The sequence below is a fragment of the Lepisosteus platostomus genome, chromosome 12, assembly GCF_059453375.1.
Source record: "Lepisosteus platostomus isolate fLepPlt1 chromosome 12, fLepPlt1.hap1, whole genome shotgun sequence".
In the NCBI taxonomy this organism is placed as follows: domain Eukaryota; kingdom Metazoa; phylum Chordata; class Actinopteri; order Semionotiformes; family Lepisosteidae; genus Lepisosteus; species Lepisosteus platostomus.
The window spans coordinates 30,993,787-31,016,322 of NC_142622.1; the positions used below are offsets into that span (position 1 = coordinate 30,993,787).

The 22,536-nt window shown below is 36.1% G+C and overlaps 1 protein-coding gene across 2 annotated transcripts in view; it reads left to right on the forward strand.

Annotated features, from left to right (window-relative positions):
- Positions 1–569: 569 nt before the first annotated feature.
- plcl2 (phospholipase C like 2) overlaps positions 570–22,536 on the forward strand; it is a 115,173-nt gene continuing 93,206 nt past the window's right edge. The window contains exon 1 of one of the 2 annotated variants that reach the window (XM_088601616.1): positions 570–1,835. In XM_088601616.1, the coding sequence (XP_088457742.1) occupies positions 1,578–1,835 (258 nt within the window). In that variant the 5' untranslated portion in view covers positions 570–1,577. The remainder of the gene's footprint in view (positions 1,836–22,536) is intronic. The other variant, XM_088601615.1, reaches the window with a different exon arrangement.

Here is a 22,536-nt window from a genome sequence, read left to right on the forward strand (position 1 = left end):
TTATTAATTATTATAATTAAAGCATGATTTTCTAAATACTTAAACATGGCGACTTAATGATTTTTTTACACATCGTGGACAATTAGCTAAATGTGCTCCAACTTAAATTTCAGTCACATACTGAGTAAAATGTAATCGCTTCTAACATCTATTAAGCAACGTCCATATTTCCCACATTGCAAATGGGGGCTGGGGAAATGCGTGCTACACGCTGCCCACCCCCAGACGAGCAATCGCATTACACCTCAATCAAAACCGAAAGTACAATCAGAGCACAATCATTACCTTGCTACATAATCTGCAAAACAGAGACGGAGGAATAACTCCCCCCCCCCCCCACCCGATACGCGCACATCATGGGCGTGTCTCTTCATGTACAACCAATTGTTCAAAAACTTCTGTATGATTGACAGATAATTTACTATCATAGGTGGGCCTTTATCAGCATCAACAAATACAGTGAAAGCCTCCAGCATTGAGAGGACTTCCTGCAGCTCTTTGGGCGGAGTGCGATTTAGTGTTACCCAATAGGAAGCTGCAATAGTGTTTGACAGACAGCTTGCTGTGGTTAGTGACAGAGGCGACAAGGGTCGATTTGAGGAAGCGAATTCTCTCTGCCAGCTGGGCTGAGTGTCAGTGAAGAGAATTTGGATGGTGGAGCACTGCCACCGAGCCAGGAATAGGCATCATACCTTAGGCTTTTGTTCACCTATACTAGTCTCCGAGAGGAAAACATTAATTTCATTTAATGGGTCGATTGAGGATGTGTTACGTGTTGCTGTTTTAATTGTACAGTGTCAGAGTAAGTCATTCTCACGCTGATAAGAGTAAGCTTTTTGTTTAACAGCTTTTCGTATTTTCTTTAACAACCAAAACCAGAACTGCATATTGTTTCTGCTTACTGGAAACTGTAAGACTATACGCATTTAAAAAGTCACGATAAAGCAGATGGAGCGAGGAAGCAAGGTATCTTAATGCATATATTCTGATTGACAAAATTTGGTTAGGCTTTTAAATCGCAGTATACGATTTTGTAACAGATCGCGCAAAGTAATGTAAAAAAATCAGATGAACAAATATAGACCAAGGCTGTGTGTAACACATATCAGTCTAGTGACTTTTCCTGCAGGTAAATATTATGAAACGGCTTCCCCATTTCGGCTCGTTTCGTTAAACAGTTTAATTTTTTCTTTTTGTTTTTTTTCCTTCTCTTTAACGTAATCTTGAGTGGAAATACAAACGTACTGAAATATATTCACCAAGAGGTCTTTAAGAAGGAGGATCACCAACAGAAATCCAGCAGCAGCTATTTGGAATAATTAAGATTAGACATCCGTGTCACAATGACAATTTCTGTCGCCGGACTAAAATGAACCTCTTTCCAATGGAATTACCACTGATAAAGAAAAAATAAACCTTATAGCTTTGCTAATAAATATATTTGCAGAGTCTGTCATCACCGAAGAGCCGTACTGTATGTGAACATTTCACTGGCATATTATTTATCAAAGGCATATACAACAATCCACAATACCGAGATCACCATACCCGGACTATCAAGACCAGCCTGTGTTCTTATGGCGGAGTTTGGAAAGGAGAACGGCGGAGTGTCTTCTTCACTCATCACGGGAAAGAAACCGGACAAACCCGTCGATGAAGCTCACGGGGAAACCCACCGTGGAGACACTGTTTCAAACGGGGACTGTGGGGTAGGAGACGTACTCGGTTCGGGATCTCCAGCACCACCTGGAAGCCCGGGGGTGGACCCCGCGAACAACACCGCTGTCGGGCTGGACTGTAAACCCGGGATACCCCGGAGGAGTAGCATCATTAAGGTAAGACGACTAGATCAGGGGAGGTCAGTAGTTATACGGTCATATCATTGTTTTCTGATTAACGTCTGCGTGTCTAGACCCCCCACCCCCACACCATGCTATCCTACTGACTAAAGACAGTATTGTTTATCTTAAAGAATTAGAGTGCGTTTGGTAAATGCTTGATTCCTTGTGGTTGTGAAACATTTTCCTACGCGAGGCGAAATGGTCTTGTGCAGTTTAGTGTGCAGCACTCTTATCGTGCTACGTTACACCGCAAAGTCGACAGTGTCGCCTGAAGCGGACATTCTTCTGGAATTTAAGCACAGCCATCCTTGTTTAATCACATACAAAAATCTGTTCCTCCTATTTTGTGTACCAGCGTTGTGTAAAGTAAACTTTAAATCTAGACTTGGATTACTTATATTAAAATACAGGATATACACATCGTCTGTGGCTAACATTTTATAAAAAATACAATATATCTGTATTTGTTAAAAGCCTCGCGTGCTTCTGATTCTGATTCTAACCTTGAGTTACCAGTTCAAAATTTGGCTGTGTAGGAAGGTGTCATTAATGATGCCATACATGCTGTCGTATTGCACGCAGTTTTTTTGCAGGTACCACAATAAAAAAAAAAGTTCTCATACTTGCACACTGTAAACGACGGTTTTCATGAGTTCCTGATTAGCCTTTATAAGTGAAATGATTCAGGCAAAATCCTTTTTTTTTCATGTTGCATAAACCTGTATTTTTGTAGACAAGGAGAGGTAAAAGTGACCAGGCCGTTGTAATACTTATAAGAACACTTTTGTGTTCAGTGTTGCAAATACTTCTAACTAAATCTTGATTAGGCTTTGCAATAGCCATATAAAGAACAACTCTACATTTTTTATGGACTAAATTAAACATGCTTTTGAACAAATGTATAAGAATGGCCTGTGTGGGAAGAGCAAGAAATCCCAAATGAGGGTGAGTTCAAAGGACTGGCCTGCTTTTGTCGAGACTGAAAAGAAGATGCTTCCCTGCTTTGTCTTCGAGGGCTGCCAACTATTCAAGTTTTTTTTTAAACAAAATAACTTTTGAAGAACACAGCCCAGAATTTCAAGAAACGTAAGAAAAATAATAGCAAATGATTTTCAATTAAAAAGGGTCTTGAAATAGAGCCGATGGATCCAAGACAAAAAAATATAAGTAGAGACTTCTTAGAGTTAAAAAAATGTGCAAGGGTAAATATATGTCACCTTATTGAGTGCATACTGTTGTCCTTTAAATATATTGAATGGATAGTGGTTTTTGCTGTAGTGGAATATGAAGTGATTGATTCACTTAATGTGAGCTTGCACTTTTAACTGACATTTGGTGTAAAGCAAAAATGTAAATGTAAAGATACAATTTTTCCTCATGGCTGGTATTGATTTTTTCAAATGAAAACAGATGTTTCATGTACATCAGCATGACTGCTGTTTAGTGTACTCTAGACTCAATTAGAATCGGTTAATATCAACAACATTGGGTCTGTGCTATTACAGCATTTTCTGTTCTTTGTTTTTAAATGGAAAGAGTGAAGTTGTGTAAAATCATTATCACATTGCTGTATAGGAAATAGGCTACAGCATTCTTAGCTCACTGGGTTGCGTGGGGTTGCAGGGGTTAGCAGGACAGCTTTAGAGCCCTTATGTTTGATTCTGAGCTGGTACACCTGTTTATTTTGAGTTTTCTCTGCCCGTATTCACATCTCTTTTTGCTAGGTAACCTAATTTCTTTCTGTTTCCCAAAGACAGATTATGGTTGGTTGTAAAATGTTACTTTTCAGAGAGGGGTGTCAAACGGATTCATACTTGGGTGGGAGGGCATAGGGATGTTTCTAGTACAGGCAGTACCGCCAATGGGACTACAAGAAAAAAAGAAATGTAATTGGATGAGCTTGATGTGCTACAAAGGCCGGCTCTCCTCTATGTGCTTACTGATGTGTATCACTACAGAACAGTAAAAAAATATCTGTAGCAATAATATTTTCCAAAACCTGGGTTAATGTTGAATCAATTGCAGCCTGAAGGCTGGTGTTCTCTGTAATGCCCAGTAGAGATTACTGAAAGAAGCGGAGGAAATATTTGCCATTTTATTTCTTCATGAAATGTTTGTAGCTCCTGAAATCACCATGAGAAAAAAAAGCTCTTGAGAAGACTGTATTGTCCAGTGGATATGTAGCATTCAGTGTTACATGACATGTACTTTAGATAGATTTCTACTTTTTGCTATTTTCTGAACTGCAGTCATCATTGTCACTGCCAGTGCTAAATCAGATGAACCCAGTGTGATGACCCCTTTAATGTTTGCCCCAAACCCTGCACAACACTCGTGCTCAAAATGGGCTCTATGAAGCAATGCTTAGCAGGCTGAAAGGAGGACATAATGTGGATCATGGCATGATGCACTGTGTCACTAATTTTCATTGAGTACTGTATGTTTTGTTTTCCAAAATTAAGGTGTAATGCAAATCCATACTTTTATTTTAGCCATTTTGTTGCTTATTGATGATAATGGTAACCTGCATTATGATGCTAATTGATTTTATTTCAGTGCACTAAATATGGACATGTATGAATATTGTGGTACTGTACATACAGTATGTAGTCTTAGTATATCATATACTGTAAATATACATAGGCTGTATAGTAAGCAATACATAATCTGCAATTTCCCTCACGGGATCAATAAAAAATCTAAAAGTATCTAACTAATCAATTAGACAGTCACTGGGATCTTTTTACAGGGCTTCTCTCTGACTCACTGAAATGTAATAAACAGCCAAAGTTGTGTATCAAGTGTGGCAATTTGGAGAATGAAGGATGTGACAGTTCTTGTTGATCTATAGCCAGCATCAGAAATGCTGTGGAAAAGATTGCTGGAATTCACCTTTTAAGCAAGCTAAGTGCCAGATGAACCTTGTACAACAGATGGGCTCAGATGTCAGATCTCTAGATTAAATGATTGTATTTTTCTGTAATGTTGCTTTGTAGTCTATTACATTGAGGGGCCATAAAAATGATTTTAGTGTGCTTCTTTGAGAGGAAATGGTCAGTATTCACAATTTTGTGACTGTAAATCAGGAAATGTTGCATTATTTTCTTACAGCAATACTGTTACAACTTGCAAAATTACATTGAGTCATCAGCTGTCAAAAGAAAACAAGTTATTTTTTCATGCAGTTAAAACTGTAAGATAATATTATGTATTATGCTAGAGAAACTAGAGAAATAATCATCACTTTACATTGGGGTATTTTATAAAAACTGTTCCACAATTAAAACTGGCACTGTCTACAGCCTTAGCAAAGTTTAAGGAGTATGTTTTGTAGGCGGTGATTTCATGTGTTGGTCCAATAATTTACATCTTTAGTGGCAGATGGCTGTTGTTTTGATGTAATGATGAAAGGCATATTCTGTCTCTTTTATTTAATTTAAAGTATGTCTTCCTGAATCCCTTTCACTGGGCTATTTGCCTGTGAAGTATGCCTGCTGATTATAAGCAATGTGGAGGCTGAGGTGAAAGTTTAAATGCATGTCTGACTGCAGCCCACCCACCCAGGGGCACATTGGGAGTTCAGTGTAGTCTAATCTTATTTACTGCACACAGGGTTATCTTGGCTCCTGTTAATACCAGATGTTTTCATGATTTCACACACTTTCTAGCTTTTAAATAATTGTAAAGACAGTTAAACTGTAATTGAAAGGATGACATCTTAAGGATTTATGAGCGTCATAAATCTAGATTTTACTGTAATTAGAACTGTCTGAATTCAAAAGAACACCATTGTTTGTCATTTGTGTTTTGCTTGTACAGTGTTCATTATATACACTACATGGCCTGCTGGAAATAATTCTGACTACATTTTATTAAACCAAGTAACAGGATCAGGGAGTATTTTTTGCATTTTATTAATTGCCAGTTTTTCCATGTCCTTTTAGGTTATTATAACAGCAGATAGTATGATATAGGAGGCTTCTCAATGAAAAAAAACAAAATATATTTCAGATGGTCTGGATCTAACAGACCCCTGTATACAGTATAGAAGAAGAGATATAAAAAAGTATTTTCTTTTCTTTTTATTTCAGTAATTCAGACAATTTTGGGTAAAATTCCCTGTTTTCTAGTTTTCCTCCCTGTACAGAAAGAGTGTGTTTTTCAAGCTATTACTATTTGGACTGAGAAGAGAAACCTTCATTAGGGTAATTGCATCAGCATTTGAAAGCTGTATTTTAATGTTTTGTTATTCAATGATTAAACTTACAACAGTCGGTATATTTTAACAAGTAGTAGTTCAGGTGGGTAGCTGCATAGGCTGCAAAGGAACAAGTAATAGGTTTTTTCCATGCTGAAAAGAGAAGAAAGAAAACACAACATTTCGGCCAAAATGTTATATTTTAACAATACACATACTGGAAAAAACAGCTATTAGGACATTTGTATTGTTAAGTAAAGTAATAAATAAAGTATGTAAATAGACGTAACTTATATTTAGAAAGTGAATGTACTGTATACTAATTTTCAGAATGGTTTGAGACTTTTTTAAAAATGTCCTTGTTTTCTTATTAACATCTTGTGAACAAAAACAAATTAAGACAAATAAAATAATAACAAGTCAAAGGTTTTTCAATTTAAAATAAAAATACACACAGTACTATTGATTTATATACTTGTGCCATCTTATTTAAAATAACTTCCTTGTATAGTAGGTGCATAGCAATTTCAAAAGCCAGTTTTCTGCACTGCTTTGAGAGATGTGTTGTGAAAAATAATGATTGGATGGATGTTAAAAGAAAGTAGTTGCATGCACTCAATTACTATTCCTGAAATAACGGTTGAGCTCTACAGAAAGCATTGAAAGGATTTACGTGATTTTCACTTTCTTCACAAGAAGCAGATAATGTGAAAAGGTGTTGTACCAGCTGCATGTTGATTGTTTTGTGTATTTTGCAGATCACAAACATTGTGGATCTCATGTAACATATTACGTTCCAAGATCATATATTTATCTTACTCTTAGGAGATTTATGAAGGTTTATTTAAGACAAAAGATACTCTTTAGAGTGCAGATCTTACAGGCAGATATAATGTGGGCTTGTAAGCCTCACGGGGGTGTGAAAAAATGGCCTCTCAGTAACAGTCTACTCTTCCGCAAGAGAGCTCAAATAAATGCTTTAAACCAAAACCTTTCTGAAGGCAGATGTTCCTCTTAAAAGAGTCCAAACAACGTTTAAAAGAAACAAGATTTATAGTCCTACACAAACACTTTTAGAAAGTAGAAAAAAATCATAATGGGACCAGTCATATCCAAAACAGGCTGGAAAAGAAGACATGAGCAACCCTGTGGGTAAAGCCATTGTGCTAGACTGCACCAGAACTCAGGGACTGACAAATCACTAAATGAAAGCTGCTGGAAGGCCCCAGCAAACACGGCTAATGATAGCTCTGAATGCTGCATAAAGAGGTAGGCCAATAAGCACAGTACAGACTCAAATGTGACCTTGTTGATGCAGAAAGAAAAATGCGCTGTAAAATCCAATGGGTTTCTTTAGCACTTGTAGTATTGCGTAGAAAATGCTTCAACCTGAGAGACAGGACGCCTGTGGTGCATGGCACTGTCTTAAATTGCCACATACAGTATTATTCAATTGTTTTGGATGGTCATCCAACAGTTATAAAAAACGTACTTTCCTGTTACTCACATTCTGACTGCTACCAATTTAGGAATTATTATACTGTACTTGGTCTTGTCTGTAAAAAATGCACTAAAATAATTGTTTTTTTTTTTACTGGTACTAGAATAATCCTGTGTTAGCTCTAGCATAAAAAAAGCATAAAACATAACATGTAAAACAGAAATAATCCGAGGATGAATTTCCGACTTACCATGTACAGTAAATGATCTTTTAAAATCTTATAAGATCTACAATATGTCATTCATTAACTGTTTTACAAGATGGATATATACAGAATTATATGTTTATAAAACCTTATAAGCTTACAAAAATAACTGTCTTATTAGTTGTTCGAATATTGATTTGTTGCTTTGAACTTCGGGAATTTAGATTTCTGATTCTATTGTAATAACATTACTTTTCTGCATCAGTCAGAGAATGTACAGTAGACTGGAATGAACCTAATCTGTTATATGTGGAAGCAGACCAATATTATTTCAGTGTATATCTTAGAAGAATAGAAGTATATACTAGAGTATATACTGTATAATACTAGAGAATAGAAGGTTTCTGGTAAAATTAGTCTCATTTGTTGTACCATATAGGCCTATTTAAAAAATCCAGTAAAAAAAGTATTTATGTAAGAACTCTGCCTTGATATTTAAGTGAACACCACTCCACATAATGTATAAGCCTATTTTTTTATTACCAATTATTATTTTTTTCAATTAACTTGTAAATAACTGGCTACAAATTTAACTAATTTAACAACTATACCATAATCTAGATCATTTATATAAATTAGGACTCAATAATACTTCAAGAGTATTTTACAACATTTTGATGAGCATCAGTAGAAAATGAACTGGCTGTGCCCACCTAGTTATTTTGGTTGTGAGTTATTTATTGATTCAATGTCTCATTCTGCCATTTCTTAAAAGAAGCCAAGGTACAACATGCCTGGGTAACTTGTTCCAATCAACCACAACCCTTTGTATAAAAACTGCCATTTGTTCTCAGTTGGTTTAAATGCACTTCCTCAAAGTTTGAACATATGTCCTTTGGTTTGTGTATCGCTGTTGATTCTGAAGCAGCCCATTAGGCTGACTTTGCCAGTACTTTTGAGCACTTTGAATAGTTGAATCAGGTCCCCTTATAGTTTTCTCTGTTGAAGACTAAAACAGATTAAGTTGTTTTAGCCTGTCAGTGTAGGACATACTTTTTGACCCCAGAAAAGTGTCTGGTTGCTCTTCTCTGAACTGATTTCAGGGCACAAATATATATTTTTGTAATGCAGGGATGCACTGCTTAAATCCTAACTCTTATTGTTCAGTATCTCTTTTAATTGTAATCACCTCTCCAACTTGATTAATCTCATCCGCTCTGAATTTTGATGGCAACTTTCATATTATCTCTACAATAATGGGTAAATATGTATCAACTTCATTTTTTACCCTCTAAAGCCCAGTGCACATTTTCAGATATGCAAGAGTGTGGGCACATGGGAAACCAATCAGATTAATTAATATAGGCTTGAATTCTAATTACTAACTCCTGTATATGGCATTTTCTTTTTCCCTTTTTCCCAGCTGTCCTTATCTTTCAAGTCGCAGGTGTTAGCTCTGCTTTTGCATGGCCTCGCAAACACTGTGATGAATAAATATTCTTATTAAATTGTAGTGCTTCCAGTCACTTAACTCATATTCTGCATTAAAGGCATTTGGGTTAGATATCCCTTTATGGTTTGTGCCGTGTTACCCAGCAATACCCAAAATGTGAAACCTCCAATATCTCTGTAGCTTCCTGCCAGAATGTTTTCATTTTCTTTTTTGAAAGGAAATTTAGGGTAATATACATTATTTCTAATGCATTTTCTGTACCACTGTGCAGTGTTGTCCTTAACTGGCTGTTGGTTCGCATTTCAGCGTCCTTTTTTAGTGTTCAGAGATTCAGTCCTGACATTTGTTTTCAGAAGTGTGAGAAAAAATGCAGAAATGGAATTTTTGAGTCCAAAGAGCAAGAAAGAAGATTGTCAAGAAACTGTCATTAAAGTATTAGTTTTAAGGAGGGAATTAATCCAAGAAAGTAGTTTGTGTATTTTAGATGAAACAATGTACTATATGAAAAAATAATAACCAATTACTTGTCAGTGAATGTAAATCTTGATCCACAAGTGTACTGTTATTTTTAACATATCTTTGAGATCTTATATGTAACAAATGTCACATCTTATTTTACTTATTAACCTCACAGTCATGTTTGTGGTACAGCATTCAAAGAAAACTCAGTTCACTGTTGTTACATTACAAAATGTAGATCTGAAATTTGAAATGTTGGTGAGGTATTCTTTTGTTTTTATTTGAAAAGTAGAGCTCCATTTCGACAGTGAAGAAAGAACTATATCAATACAGGGCTTTGCAAAAATAGTCAGGCCCTGTTGCTTTAAGGCTTGCAGTTGTAACACGTGTATCCTCCAGTTCGTGTTTCACTGTTCATTTTGTAGAAGTCTGCCGGTCCTGAGGATTTTTAATACTTCTATCAAGTCCACTTGTAGTCTTCACTGTTCAATACTGAAAAAGATCATTTAGTTCTTTGAGCCTGTCAGTGGAGGATATTACTTTAAGTCCCGGAATGCAGCTAGTTGCTCTTCTCTGGACTGATTCCAGAGGTTCAATATCTTTTTTTAATGTGATGGCTAAAATTGTACACGGTATTCAAAATGAGGCCTAATTATTGTATTGTACAGTTTTAACGCAACATAAACACCCAAGTCTTTTTCATAAGCAAAGTAAATGTCTTTGAGTTGCCCAGTCAATGTTCTGACTTGAATCCTATCGATTTCCCTCTGCGGAAAAGACCTGAAAACTGCTGTACATAAATGATCCCCAATGCTACTTGAGAGAGCCAGTACCCAGAAGAGGCTATATATTGAGTTCACAGGTTAGAACATTTAAGCAATCTACAAATTTCACTTTTATTTCTATATAGTTTTTACTGACATTTACTGTAACTTGTTTCCCTAAAATGTTTTAAGTTTGAGCATTTAGGTTTTAAATTAGAATACAAATTAAAAAAACGTGTAAGTAATGTAAAGAAGAGCTGTTATACTGTATACATCCTCCTTATTTTAACTTTTTGTTTTTATATTAGCTCTGGTTCTGATTGAGTAAATAAAATTATTTACTGCAGCCCAACATCGTATGGGATTTAATTTTCAACAAAATTTGTACCATTCTTAATATTCAATTAATTTTCAGCTGAAAGTGTGTATTCTAGGTACAGCAGATATTTCACATTTTAAACATTATTATGAGGATGAGAGTTATACCTAGTTAAAATGAATAAATTATTTTACTTTTTAAAAGTTTGCTGTATACACAAAACCATTTTTCTCTTTATTTTAATAAACTTCTGCACCTGTTGAGTATATTTACTACGTTGAGCAAAGTAAAAAGTTTAGTTGTAGTAAATAAAAAAACGTCAAAGGTCTTTGGTCAGTTTCCTCATAATATTTCTGCATGCTGCATAGACAAAGTTAGAGCATATATGAGAAATATATAATTTGTTCCCAGTCTGGAGAGAACCATTCAAAGATATGTCACTTTTTGACTCTTTGCAGAACACTGTACCAAACCACCACTTTATTATTATAATAAAAGAATATAAAAAATAAAGCAGGATTTAAGAAAGGTAGTGCAGTGGATTGGGGGTTCTTGTTTGTTAGCAAATTTTTAATCACACTTTTTTCTACTGCTCTGACCGTATTAGAATATTTTTGGGTTAAACACTACAAATGTCCTTATAAAGAAGTTGCAAATAAACTAACAACCTGGCTTGTTTTCATTAGTAAAGACTTTCTTAAGTCTTAGTAAAGGTGTTTGCTGAAGAACTGAAGGGTAAAAGAAGAGACTGAGGCAGTAGTATGAGTAGTATGAAAATGAAAGTAGAACACCTCATTTACATAAGAGGAAGTCGCTTAAATAGCATATCTGATGGTAGCAGTGTTCACAGTTCGAACTAGTACACAAGAGTAGTTCCTTCTGCATTCTGCTAGTACTTGAATAAATAATGAAAAGATAACACCATCATTCTAATAAGGAGTGTTTTTACACAACGTTCACAGTCAAAGTTTCATTTTTTTATAATACATTGTACTAAAACTATAGTTTTAGTATATAGATGAAATCCTCTATGTCAGTGACCCTGAAGATTTAAGAACAATGTGCTAATTCAGATTTTATTTTTCACCTCTAATCCCTACATGATATTAGACATTAATTTATGAAGTACCGTTTCAGTTAACTAAATGTATACATTTTATCATCTGTGAAGACGATCTCAGAGCCTTTAGAAATGAATCCCTGGATCTTTGATCATTTTTCTGAGCTTTTCAGTTAAATTGATAAAAATGTACATTTAGCATTCATTAAAATATTCATAGTCATTGTACCAACATATCTTGTTTGCTGAAACACTTAGCCTTATCTAAGAGTAATATTGAATTTCTAAAAGGCTGGCTGTGTGAATAACAGTTTTATGACACCATAGGTGTTACTGAACATGTTTATCCAGTAAAAAAAAGAAGAAATGTGTGATAGATGTGATAAATCTACATTATTTGTGTTAGTTTTTGTGTTAGTGAGTAGGAGGTTTTACCTGTTTTCACACCTGCAGATCTCATTGTAGCTCTACATTCAATCCTTAAATATGTACACAGAGTTTATTTGCTGATAATATTTATACTGGATGGCCTTCTGAGATGAAACTTGCACAGCAGCTCACAGTGGCCCCTGGCTGTGGGAAAGGAAAACAATGCATAACTCCTGGCGGGTATGTGGTAGAGTGCTGAAATTCCTTATATTATTGGGTTTTCAGGGTTCAGGGTTTTCTCAGGGTTGCAGTAAAGCCTCTTTGGGTGATTCTATCCTGTGTGTATGACAAATATTACAGAGAAGTGCCACTCATAGTAATAGTAATTACTAATTATTGATAGTAATGAAAATGTTTGCTTTTATTTTAGATCGCAGAGAGAACTGCAAAAGTACTTGTGCTGTATGGCCACTAGTCATCAATACATATTAGTTTCCAGTGCTGGAAATTTTGGAACTTTTTTGGGTAAATTAAAAGAGCTTGCAGTGCTGGTGCTCTGGCTTCCATTTTGGACCTGGGGTGCTGTCTGCTTAAAGTTTGTGAAGCTCTCCTCATGTTCATGTGGGTTTCCTTCAGGTGCTTTGGTTGCCTCCCACAGTCCAAAAACAAATGATAGTTGAATTGGCTTCTTGGAATATGGGCCCTGGTGTGAGTCTGTCTGTGTCTGTGTGTGCTCTTCAGTGGCTTGGTGTCCCATCCAGGGTGTATCCTGCCCTGCGCCTATTGCCTGCTGGGATATGATGCAGCTGCCCCGCATCTGGATAAAGCAGTTAGGAAATAAATGGATGGATTTAGCTTTGTTGTTTTCAAAAAGATAGTTACTGCAAATTGTTGATTGAGGTGTACAGCATTGTGTGTGTTGCTAGAGAAAGTTTATTTCCAAGAACGTTTTCTTCCGACTTATGAATGGGCATTGAAGTTATGTGTTTGGAAGCCACTTGACTCATTTTACCTTATACGATACATGCTCTTATCCCAGTGTTCATGTGTACTACCAGTACGTTAACTGAAAGAACTACTGTACAGTATATGGAAAGTATATAGCCTAAAATAACTTTGTGAATCAATATTTTGTTTGTAAATTTCAGTTAGGTGTGTTACTTGGCACCTGTTCTGTGTCCTGACATCTAGAACCAAATATTTTTTATATACATCTTTTCAAGGAAGAATAGGTCTCTTTGAATGAGAAATGTTACCACCTGGCCTCAGTTTAATTTGTGGCTTAATACATCCAATTCTAAATGTCAGTTTGTTTTGAACTCATAATTAAGGGAAATGGTCAAATAAGATTTACTCGGATTTGGTTCGTGGCTGTTTCCATGCAGCCTTGCATCTTCTTATGCAACTAGGCATTATAACTGAACAGTTACTTTAAATATAATCCTGCAGATTGAACAGGGTACTTTCATGACGCCAAATCATGGAACTCTTTTATTCAGGTTTTGGCTGAACTGGAGAGAAATTCAGCAGTGTCAATGGTATGCATTGGTTCGTTTTTAACTACCCTGTTGTCATAGGCGTTAGCTGTTCATATCTGTAGTGAAATTCAAAATCACACCCTTTTGTTCTTGAAAGTACAGAAGAAGTGCACTTCTGTTTTAGCATTGTGGCCAAGCAGTTTTTTGAGCTGAGTGGATTTACAGTACAGTAGAAAGTGACAGAGGTGCTAGTGGAGACTTAATAGCAGGTTTGAAGCAGTAAATTTGTCCTTCGTGGAGATTACTGACTATAATCAAACTGCATTGTGGTCAGCAAGTTAGAAAACTCAGTGTGCAAATGCTGTATAGTTGCACTGCAAGATCTGTCTTTTGTGGACTACCTGTTAGTATTAGTCTGGTAATCTGGAGACTACTCCAGTTTTAAGCATTCATACTAATCTAATGTAAAGTCCTTCAGATTATTGTACAGGAAGGTATTTCAAGGTCTTCTTTTTCCATCATTATTTACTATGACCAAATGACTAAATTATGGCTGACATTTAGTGGTTTAAGTGTTTTGAAGGTTTCTGTATTTGTGACTTGATTTACTCAGAATTTAAAAACACAAGTTTTCTAGGTTTTGCTAGGGACTGTGAAACAAAAGTGCAGTGCAGTGTGCAGTGCAAGTAGGATAAATCTTTTGTACTGTGCTGTATGTTCTATGTATTTTCATTTGGCATCAATCTCCACCAAGGTCAATGGTTTTGAAAGCTCTGTGGCTTAGCCAAGGCCTGTTATAAGTGGCTTGCGAATTACATTTGTAGGGTCACATCATTCACTGCTCTAGCTGTGAAATAGATAAACACTAAATATTAAAACTGCAGCAATTCAATTACAGTAACAGAGACTAATATGGTTCTTTGTCAGTAATGATACTTTCCCTTAATTTAGAAGTTTTGAAATTTCCCAGTAAAAGGCTAAACATATACTGCTCCAGATTAAATAAATAGAATTCAGGAAATTCAATTTTTGTGTGAAACCATTCATCAGTCACCATATCCCTACTGGGATAATATGATTAACAACCTTATGTAATACTGCTCGACCCATTACGTCTTCCAGTCAATGGGTACTATAATTGTGACATTTTGCCTGAAATTTTACTGTATTTTCAAGCACCCTCTTATTATTATATTTTCATATAAACTGAAGGTATTGCACTCTATTGTTGCAGATTGTGTATTCTTTCAGCTCGAGCTCCATCTAGATTTTAGGATAAGATTGTCCTATCATGGCCTTCAATAAATTAGAAACAATAATTGTTAACTCGTACTGTAGTTATGCCTTACAGTATTTATTTGAGATAATTTTGTTGCTAGCTGTTGCCAATATTTTCTCTCATGAAGAGTATTCCAGTGTTTTGTTTGTGAAAAGTACTATAAAAGTTTGAAACTGAATGTGATCTGCCTTAGACCTTTCTCCAGTTATACAGTGGAATGAAATGTAGCCCTATGAGCACAATGCCAAGAATAAAAATAGATACATTTTGACCACACAGTAGTTGTTCGAGGATCAAAATACAAGAAACATCTAGTGTAGTAACATTAGAGAAGTATATCTGCAGTGCCTTGTCAAAATATTCAGACCTTTCCTTTGCTGTCCTGTTTTGTGGAATTACAAAATGATACTTACAGTACATATTTTTTAAACTTAATATTTTATTCAAAACCTGAATGCTCAAACTAAAGACTTCAAAGTGTAAGTTACGTTACAGTAAATGTCAACAAAAACTAAAGAGAAACATCTGAAATATTGAGACATTTGCTGGCATTACAGCCAAAAGTCTTTTGTGAAATTACTGCAAACCTGTTTACCAACTTTGCACACTGGCTTGGTGCATGTTTTGCCTATTCCACTTGGCAGAATACTACTTGGCTCAGACGCTCTTTTTGCTTGGGGATCAATTATGGACAGCAGCTTTCAAGTCCTTCCACAGATTCTCAATGGGATAGTCAAGACTTTGACTGGAGCACTCAAAGACATTCAGTTTTTAAGCCCCTCCAACGTACAGTAGCGTTAGCATTGTGCTTTGGATCATTGTCTTGCTCAAAGGTGTTTTTTTGTCCCTGTTTTAGGTCTTAAGCAGACTTTTCTATAAACCTTTGCGAGTACTTTGCTACATCTGTGTACCCTTAAGTCTTGACAAGCATCCGAGTCCCTGCTGATAAGAAGCAGAACTACTGTATAACATGATACTGCCAAAATTCTTGACAGTAGGAATGGTGTTGACTGAGTTATACACTATGTTGGGTTTTTGTCAAATATAATACTTTGCATTTAGGCCAAAATGTTGCAGATTGTGTCTTGTCTAACCGCAAAACCTTTAGCCAGTTTTGCAATTCCGTTTGTTGCATGTGTCCACTGAACTGTGAAGTTGGCATCCCTAAGCAGTTTTCTCCTACCTCAGCAGTGTCCAAAGCAGCACATGGGTGTCTTCCATTTATTAATGATCTACGTCACCATGGTTAAAGTGATAATAATGTCTATGAAATAGTTTTATACCCTTCTCCTTATCTGTGCCTTTATGCAACTTTATCCTTGAGTTTCTTGGCCTTTATGGATGAATCTTGGCTTGAAAGTCACTAGCTGACTGAGGGACTTTGTAGAGAGATGATGCTCAGATTACTTGCAGACTAGAATAGAAACTACCGCTGTTTACTTTCATCTTGCATATCTATTATTAATATATTGATCCAGTAAGGACTTTCTTCAAGTAAACTGTGATAAGACTGACCTGTGCTGATAGGCTAGCAACACAGATTTTATGAAGTTAGTGACTTCAGTCTTGTTATTGATGGTGCTGAAATCAAACTCTCATCACTGGTCAGAAACATGGTTTTTCATCCTGTGTTTTTTTCAAAGTTTATATAATATCACAAGGAATGTTTTTTCATGTAATGCTGCTTGGTTAAGGCTCTGTGGTGCAGAAATAGGTATACAAGGCTTTATTTAATCAAGACAACTACTTTAATGCTTTACTGGAGCATCTACTTATATTTTAATGTTTTAATGTTTTTAAATGCTAACTATAAAGTCACTTGTTACCTTCTATAATATACTATAAAAAACCCACCCTATCACTTTGCTTATTATTAAACGTCACAAGTTCCAGATCATTGTGGAGAGAAACTGTATATATGCATCTCTGTAAGCAGCCTGACAAATCTTACAGCACTGTAAGGTATATACTGTAATGTATGACTTCATTTGAACATATTTTAAATGTGTAGTTTATGATTTTATCATATTTAATACTTTGCAGTGGATTGATGTCAGAGTATTTAATGAAATAGAGAGGTGCGGTATCACGAAATGATCATTGATTTATTGTTCTTCACTAACAAAAAGTACAGAATATTGTCTAACAAACTGTTAAGGTATGAAAACATATTTATGTTTTGGTTGTAAATATAGAGTTTTTGTTACAGTAGTTTGTTCATTTTTTTTTTCGTATCTTACTCTTGCATGTTGCACTTGCACACCAAACACAGCTTTGGTTTAAGACCAGGTATACTTAAATTCATTAGGTTAACAGATCAGTTGGTGAAATTTGGATATTGTATTAGACTATTACATTTTTTTTTAATTACATTATTAGGTTCCATGTACTTTCAGCTTGGAGATTTTTTCATATATTTTTTTATATATATCTCAAATATAAATATTTGAAATACTTTTTTTTGTTTTACAGCTTCAGTGTTTTTGTCAGATATCTGGAAGATAAGCACAGGTGTGGAAAGAAAATATTTTGTGTAAAGGATCTGGGATATTTATTACATAAAGGTGTGGCATATATGTTCGATTCAACTGAAACAATGGACTGAAACAGGTGCTGGTGTTCTTCCATATTGCCAGTCCCTCTATTTTGCGAAGGGGGTGTCCAGGCGATGTCTTTTGTTCCATTACATTAGTGCTGCAGTAGATTTGAAGCTTTTTTGAAATACCTATTATTCTAAAGTTCTATACTTTTTATTCTTTTCAGTAGCGTAGGGCAGGAATTTTGATTTAGGGATCTGGCTGCTGTTGTGAGTCCTCAGAGATTGTCCAAGGAGTCCCCAGGAATAGAAGAAAACTTTATCCTAAGCTTAGGTGTCTCTTAAACAGATGAGGGAAGGGTATTATACCATCCAGGCACTATGTTTTAATTTGATTTAAATAACCCTTTGTAGTGTTAGGGTTTGTTTTGTGCATGGAATATTGAGTTTCTTTAGAATGGTGAGTATGCTTTCAAAGTGCTTATGTAATCCATACTCATTGGGTGCACCATTATTTACAGTAACTTGTATTTACTGGAACGTCTGTGGTTTAGTGTTTTTGTCAATGTCAACAGGAGCTGAAGACAAGTGTACTTTGTTATAAGCTAGTAAGCTACCCATTTCCCCTGTTTTTCAACTCTTCATCTCAGGGCCATAGAAGATATCCAGGATGTAGCTCTTTGCTCCTGTTTTTTTCAGTATCTATGGTTGGTGCACACCTTTTTCTCATACAGTATAGTATGTCTGCTCATCAGTTTTGATATTTCATCCATTTAATAATTCAATTCTATTTGGACTTTTTGTGTGCTCTAAATCCCAAAGGACCTCAGCAATTTTTACTGAAAGACATATCAATAAATTCTGCATTTTTTTACTTTAGTCTGTTACAGTGATATACAGTATATAATACTGTATCAATATGTGATAGTGTGACTCTTTTCTTGCTTATAAGAGTAATTGTTGTCCCAATACAAGCATCATGCAGGGTGGCTGTGAAATGAAAAAAAAATGCAGCTGTGAAATGTAATAAGTTACATTGTGCTATAAAAAGTACAGTTGTTTACATAATTCCAGGCGGGAGTTTATATAAACGCAGGGAATGAAGGGCGATAAGTGGAGTTGGAAGAACAATGCAACATAACATGAATTTAAAATGGAATAACTATAAATGCAGAAGGGTACAATAGTAGAAAAGTGTGTGGCATAGGTATACACTTTAGGATTTTTATGTCCTATTGTCTTAAAAGTTGTCTTTTCAGTCTTATGAATTTCAATCTATCAATCTTTTATTTATTTACAGAATTCTATACAGTAGCAGTTGTACAGCAGCAGTAGAACATGAGGGCATGGAGGACAGGAAAACAAAAACTCCCTGCATATAAACCTGTGGGAATTTATGGTACATTAACTATAATAAATCATAGACCATCTTGGTTAAGTTAAAATTTCGGGATCCTAATGTTCTGGATCTTTCTTGAAGGATATTGGAAAGAAGTAGCTGAGGTTTTGTGACTTTGCCATCTTGGGACTAAAATTCCAGGGTCTAATGTCACAACTGGTTAGGACATACACACTCTGCATCAGACTCCATCAGTACTGTGCAGTATCAATTTGAGCAGTTGTCTTTCAGTACATTTTCTCTTTTAAAACAAGTCAATAAATAATCTGTATTAAATACCTGTGGTTTTTGGAGGCACAGTCAAAGTGACTGATAGTGCTCTCCTGAGGTATAAGAAACAGCCTTATTTTCCTTTGAAGGTTACAACGTTATAGATAGCACAGTAGATAGGTTTGCTCTTAACCTTTTATTAGTGATGACATGACAGAAGGCCCATTCATGTTGAAGTGATGTGCTTTGAGAGAGCTTCACTTGATTTTTTTCTGTTCAAAGCTCTGTGTATCGCTTGTCCTTTATGTTGTTTGATTATTTTGTCCTTTGTTTAGTTTGATTATCAATATTTGTGAAACTTTTAACTCTTCCATGTGTCATAGGACTGCAATTGATGTTGCATATTGTACAGTGCCTCAGGGAAAATAGATCTCCTTTTAAATCCAGATACAAGTGAGGACTTTCAGGCACAGTAGCACTCCCTTTGGGTCAGTGGGAACTGTTTATCCTCTCTTTGCAGGTCACTAGTGTCATTAGGATTAATTAGGATTCTGTAGAGCTTTCCCCTCTAGAAAGAAAGGCAGCTGTGACAACTCCTTGTCAGTGTACAGAAGTAGCAGTTTTCTGGGTGCAATAGAGACCTCTTTTCCTCCTTTACTCCGGGCTTGGCAGGGATGGTAGTGTCCTCTTCTGTCTCTGACATGAGGACCATTGAAACCTCCTCCTCACCTTTTTACTGGAAGCCATTCTTCTCTTTCTGGAGACTCTTGGGGTACAGTGCTCTCCTCCCCTGGAGACCATGGGCAGTACTACAGCTCCTGTTCTTTGTGTCTCTCTCGGGATCAGGGAAGAATGCTTAATTTCTTTCTGGCAGTAATAGGATTTTGGGCTCCTCCTTCAGGCTCATACTCACCCACACTGGTTCATTCTCATCTGGAAATTCCTCATCCCATCTCTCTTGCTCTGGATGGGACCTTGGCTGCATCTCCACCCTCTCCACCAGCTTCAGCCTCTTCATTGGCTCTATGGATTGCTTGAGCCCCTCTCTGAGCCTATGGCTCTTTGGAGTCACAATTCATTGCAATATTGCTTATGCCTGCTAAAATGTCTTTGTAAGTAATTCGTTCTGTCTGGATTCACTTTTGCCATGCACAGATATATCCAGACTGCCCTTATTGTCCATCTTGTGTGACAGTCTTGGAGGGTTGGTCACAACAGTAGGGCTCATGAAGGCCAATCACCTAGCACAGGACACAAGCTCTGACATACTGTAGTCATTGGAAGCCTAGGCGTGTGGGGTTGTGTTTTATTTGCAGTGCAGAACCAAACCAAAAACAGAAACAAAAGCTTATCTCTTTGTTTAGAGTGTTAACTGGATTCCTTCCAGTCCCTGACTAATCACTGCTTGGTAGCTAAGCTGCTTACCAGCTTACACAACTACAAAAAACCCAGTTCTCTCATTCTCTCAGTCTCTGTCATTCTTTCACTCTTCTCCAGCTCAGAATTTCTTTTCTCATTCTCTGCAGCACCAAATGCTCTCTCCACCATAAAGCTGACTGCTGGGCTCAAAGGTGAATGGTACTTTACCATAACGTTTTTTCCTGCCAAGATACTGGATTCTGACTGGATATCATGTGATTTATTAAGAAATAAAGAACGTCTCTCCCTCTCCCAGAAGGGTCTGCTAATTGTGGATCTGAAGTTGTGCAAAGGTTTGTAGCCGGCAGGATGATTGTGATGTTTCTCTGTTAAGAAGATGACATACTGTACTATGTTACCGCGTAATGGTTTAGTTTTGCATTCAGCAAACAATTGTTTTTTACTGAAAAAAATGAGGTCCAATTCTGTTGTTTGGTTACCTTTGTTCAAATGGATTTTCTTTGGGTGCTCTGTTTTTGTCCCACATTCCATTGACATTGTTTCTAAATTGTTCCCATAGGTTTCAGAGTATGTACTGTATGTGCCTTGTAATGGACTGGTGTCCGGTCCTGGGTTACTATCTCAGTGTGTGCCCTGTGCTTTCAGGATAGACTCTGGGGTGCCACAATCCAAATTACCAAGAATAAACTGCTTTTGGGTACTGGATGAAATGTGTTTTCTTTTTTATACTGATGGTATAATATATCACTTGTTAACATGAACTCCTTTGCATTAGATAAAAAATGTTGGTGCATTGTAAATGGAAATCACTGATTTGAATAGTAAAAGAAATGCAGTAGGCATGTGAAAATAATGTGCCTACTGCACAGTGTATGTAAATTATGTCGTTTCTTTCTTAGTTGATTCCCTGCACTGTATGGCCTATGGTCCTCTAGGATTGGATAACTTGTGAATAGCCTTCTGTTTTGTTTTTATCAAAGCCATCTGAAGATACATTTCCCTTTAGCAAGGTATTTAGGGTCTTTGAAATTTTTATATTATTTGTATTTTAGACTATAAATGATGCTATGTTGCTTGTGCTCACTATCTGAGGTGTGTGGGGGACCACTGGCGAAAAAGAAAAAGGAAAGAATGACATCCTCAAGCAAGCAATGACTTAAATATTGTAACATTATTCTGAAAACAAAACTACATTAACCTTGTGATCTCATTGCCTTGAAAAGCAATCACCTGACCTATTACTTTCTGCACGATTTGATGTTGTTTGAGCTTGTGAATCCAGGTACTTACACTGTGTAGCTTCTGTACAGGTGTGCTAAAGCAGGTATGCTGTTACTGTTACTTGTCAGGGAACAGAAAACAGAAGTGTATTACCTTGCAGAATTACTCTACAGGTATCTGTCAGATGGATTTTTCCTCTGGGGACTGCCTGTCTGAAAAAGAAAACCACACAATAATGTTTGGGTGTTGATTTGAATGGGAACTGTGTGAATTGTAAAGTCTAATATCACTTATGGTTGCAATTTGATTATTTATCAATTGCGATAATTCTCACTGGAAAACGATTGAAAATTTACATTATATGTTGAAAAAAGTGTTTTGGTTTTGCTGTTATTGTCATATAATCTTTTTATTGACTGAGTACTTTGCAGCATGTGTAGCGTAACAGAGCTCCGATCTGTTACACATTTTTTATTATATCTTGCCTCATGTACTTTGATACTGTACATGTTGTGTGACAAAGATGTAAGAATAGCTCATGCTGGTCATTTCAGATTATTATCTTTTTACAGTCAAGAGAAGTGGAAATGCCAGGATCAAAAGCATTTAAGTCTCATTTCTTTCTAATTGGCATTGGTCTCTGAACATTTTCTTGCATGAGTAATATCAAACAATTCCTTCTGGCTTCATGTAAGATTTTCTTTATTGTATGGACTTCGTTAAAAGTCTTTCATTCTTATTTCATTTAAAATCTTTTTATTCTTTGTACAGTAGCTGTTGGTACAATCACAGTGTGGTATAATCCTAAAGAATCAAATCCTAGTGTGGGTCTTGATCAAATCAAATCTTTGGCTCGCCTCAAGTCATTATTTCCTAATCCAGTATTTAGTGGATTCCATTAAACGTCTTCTTATTCCTACTACA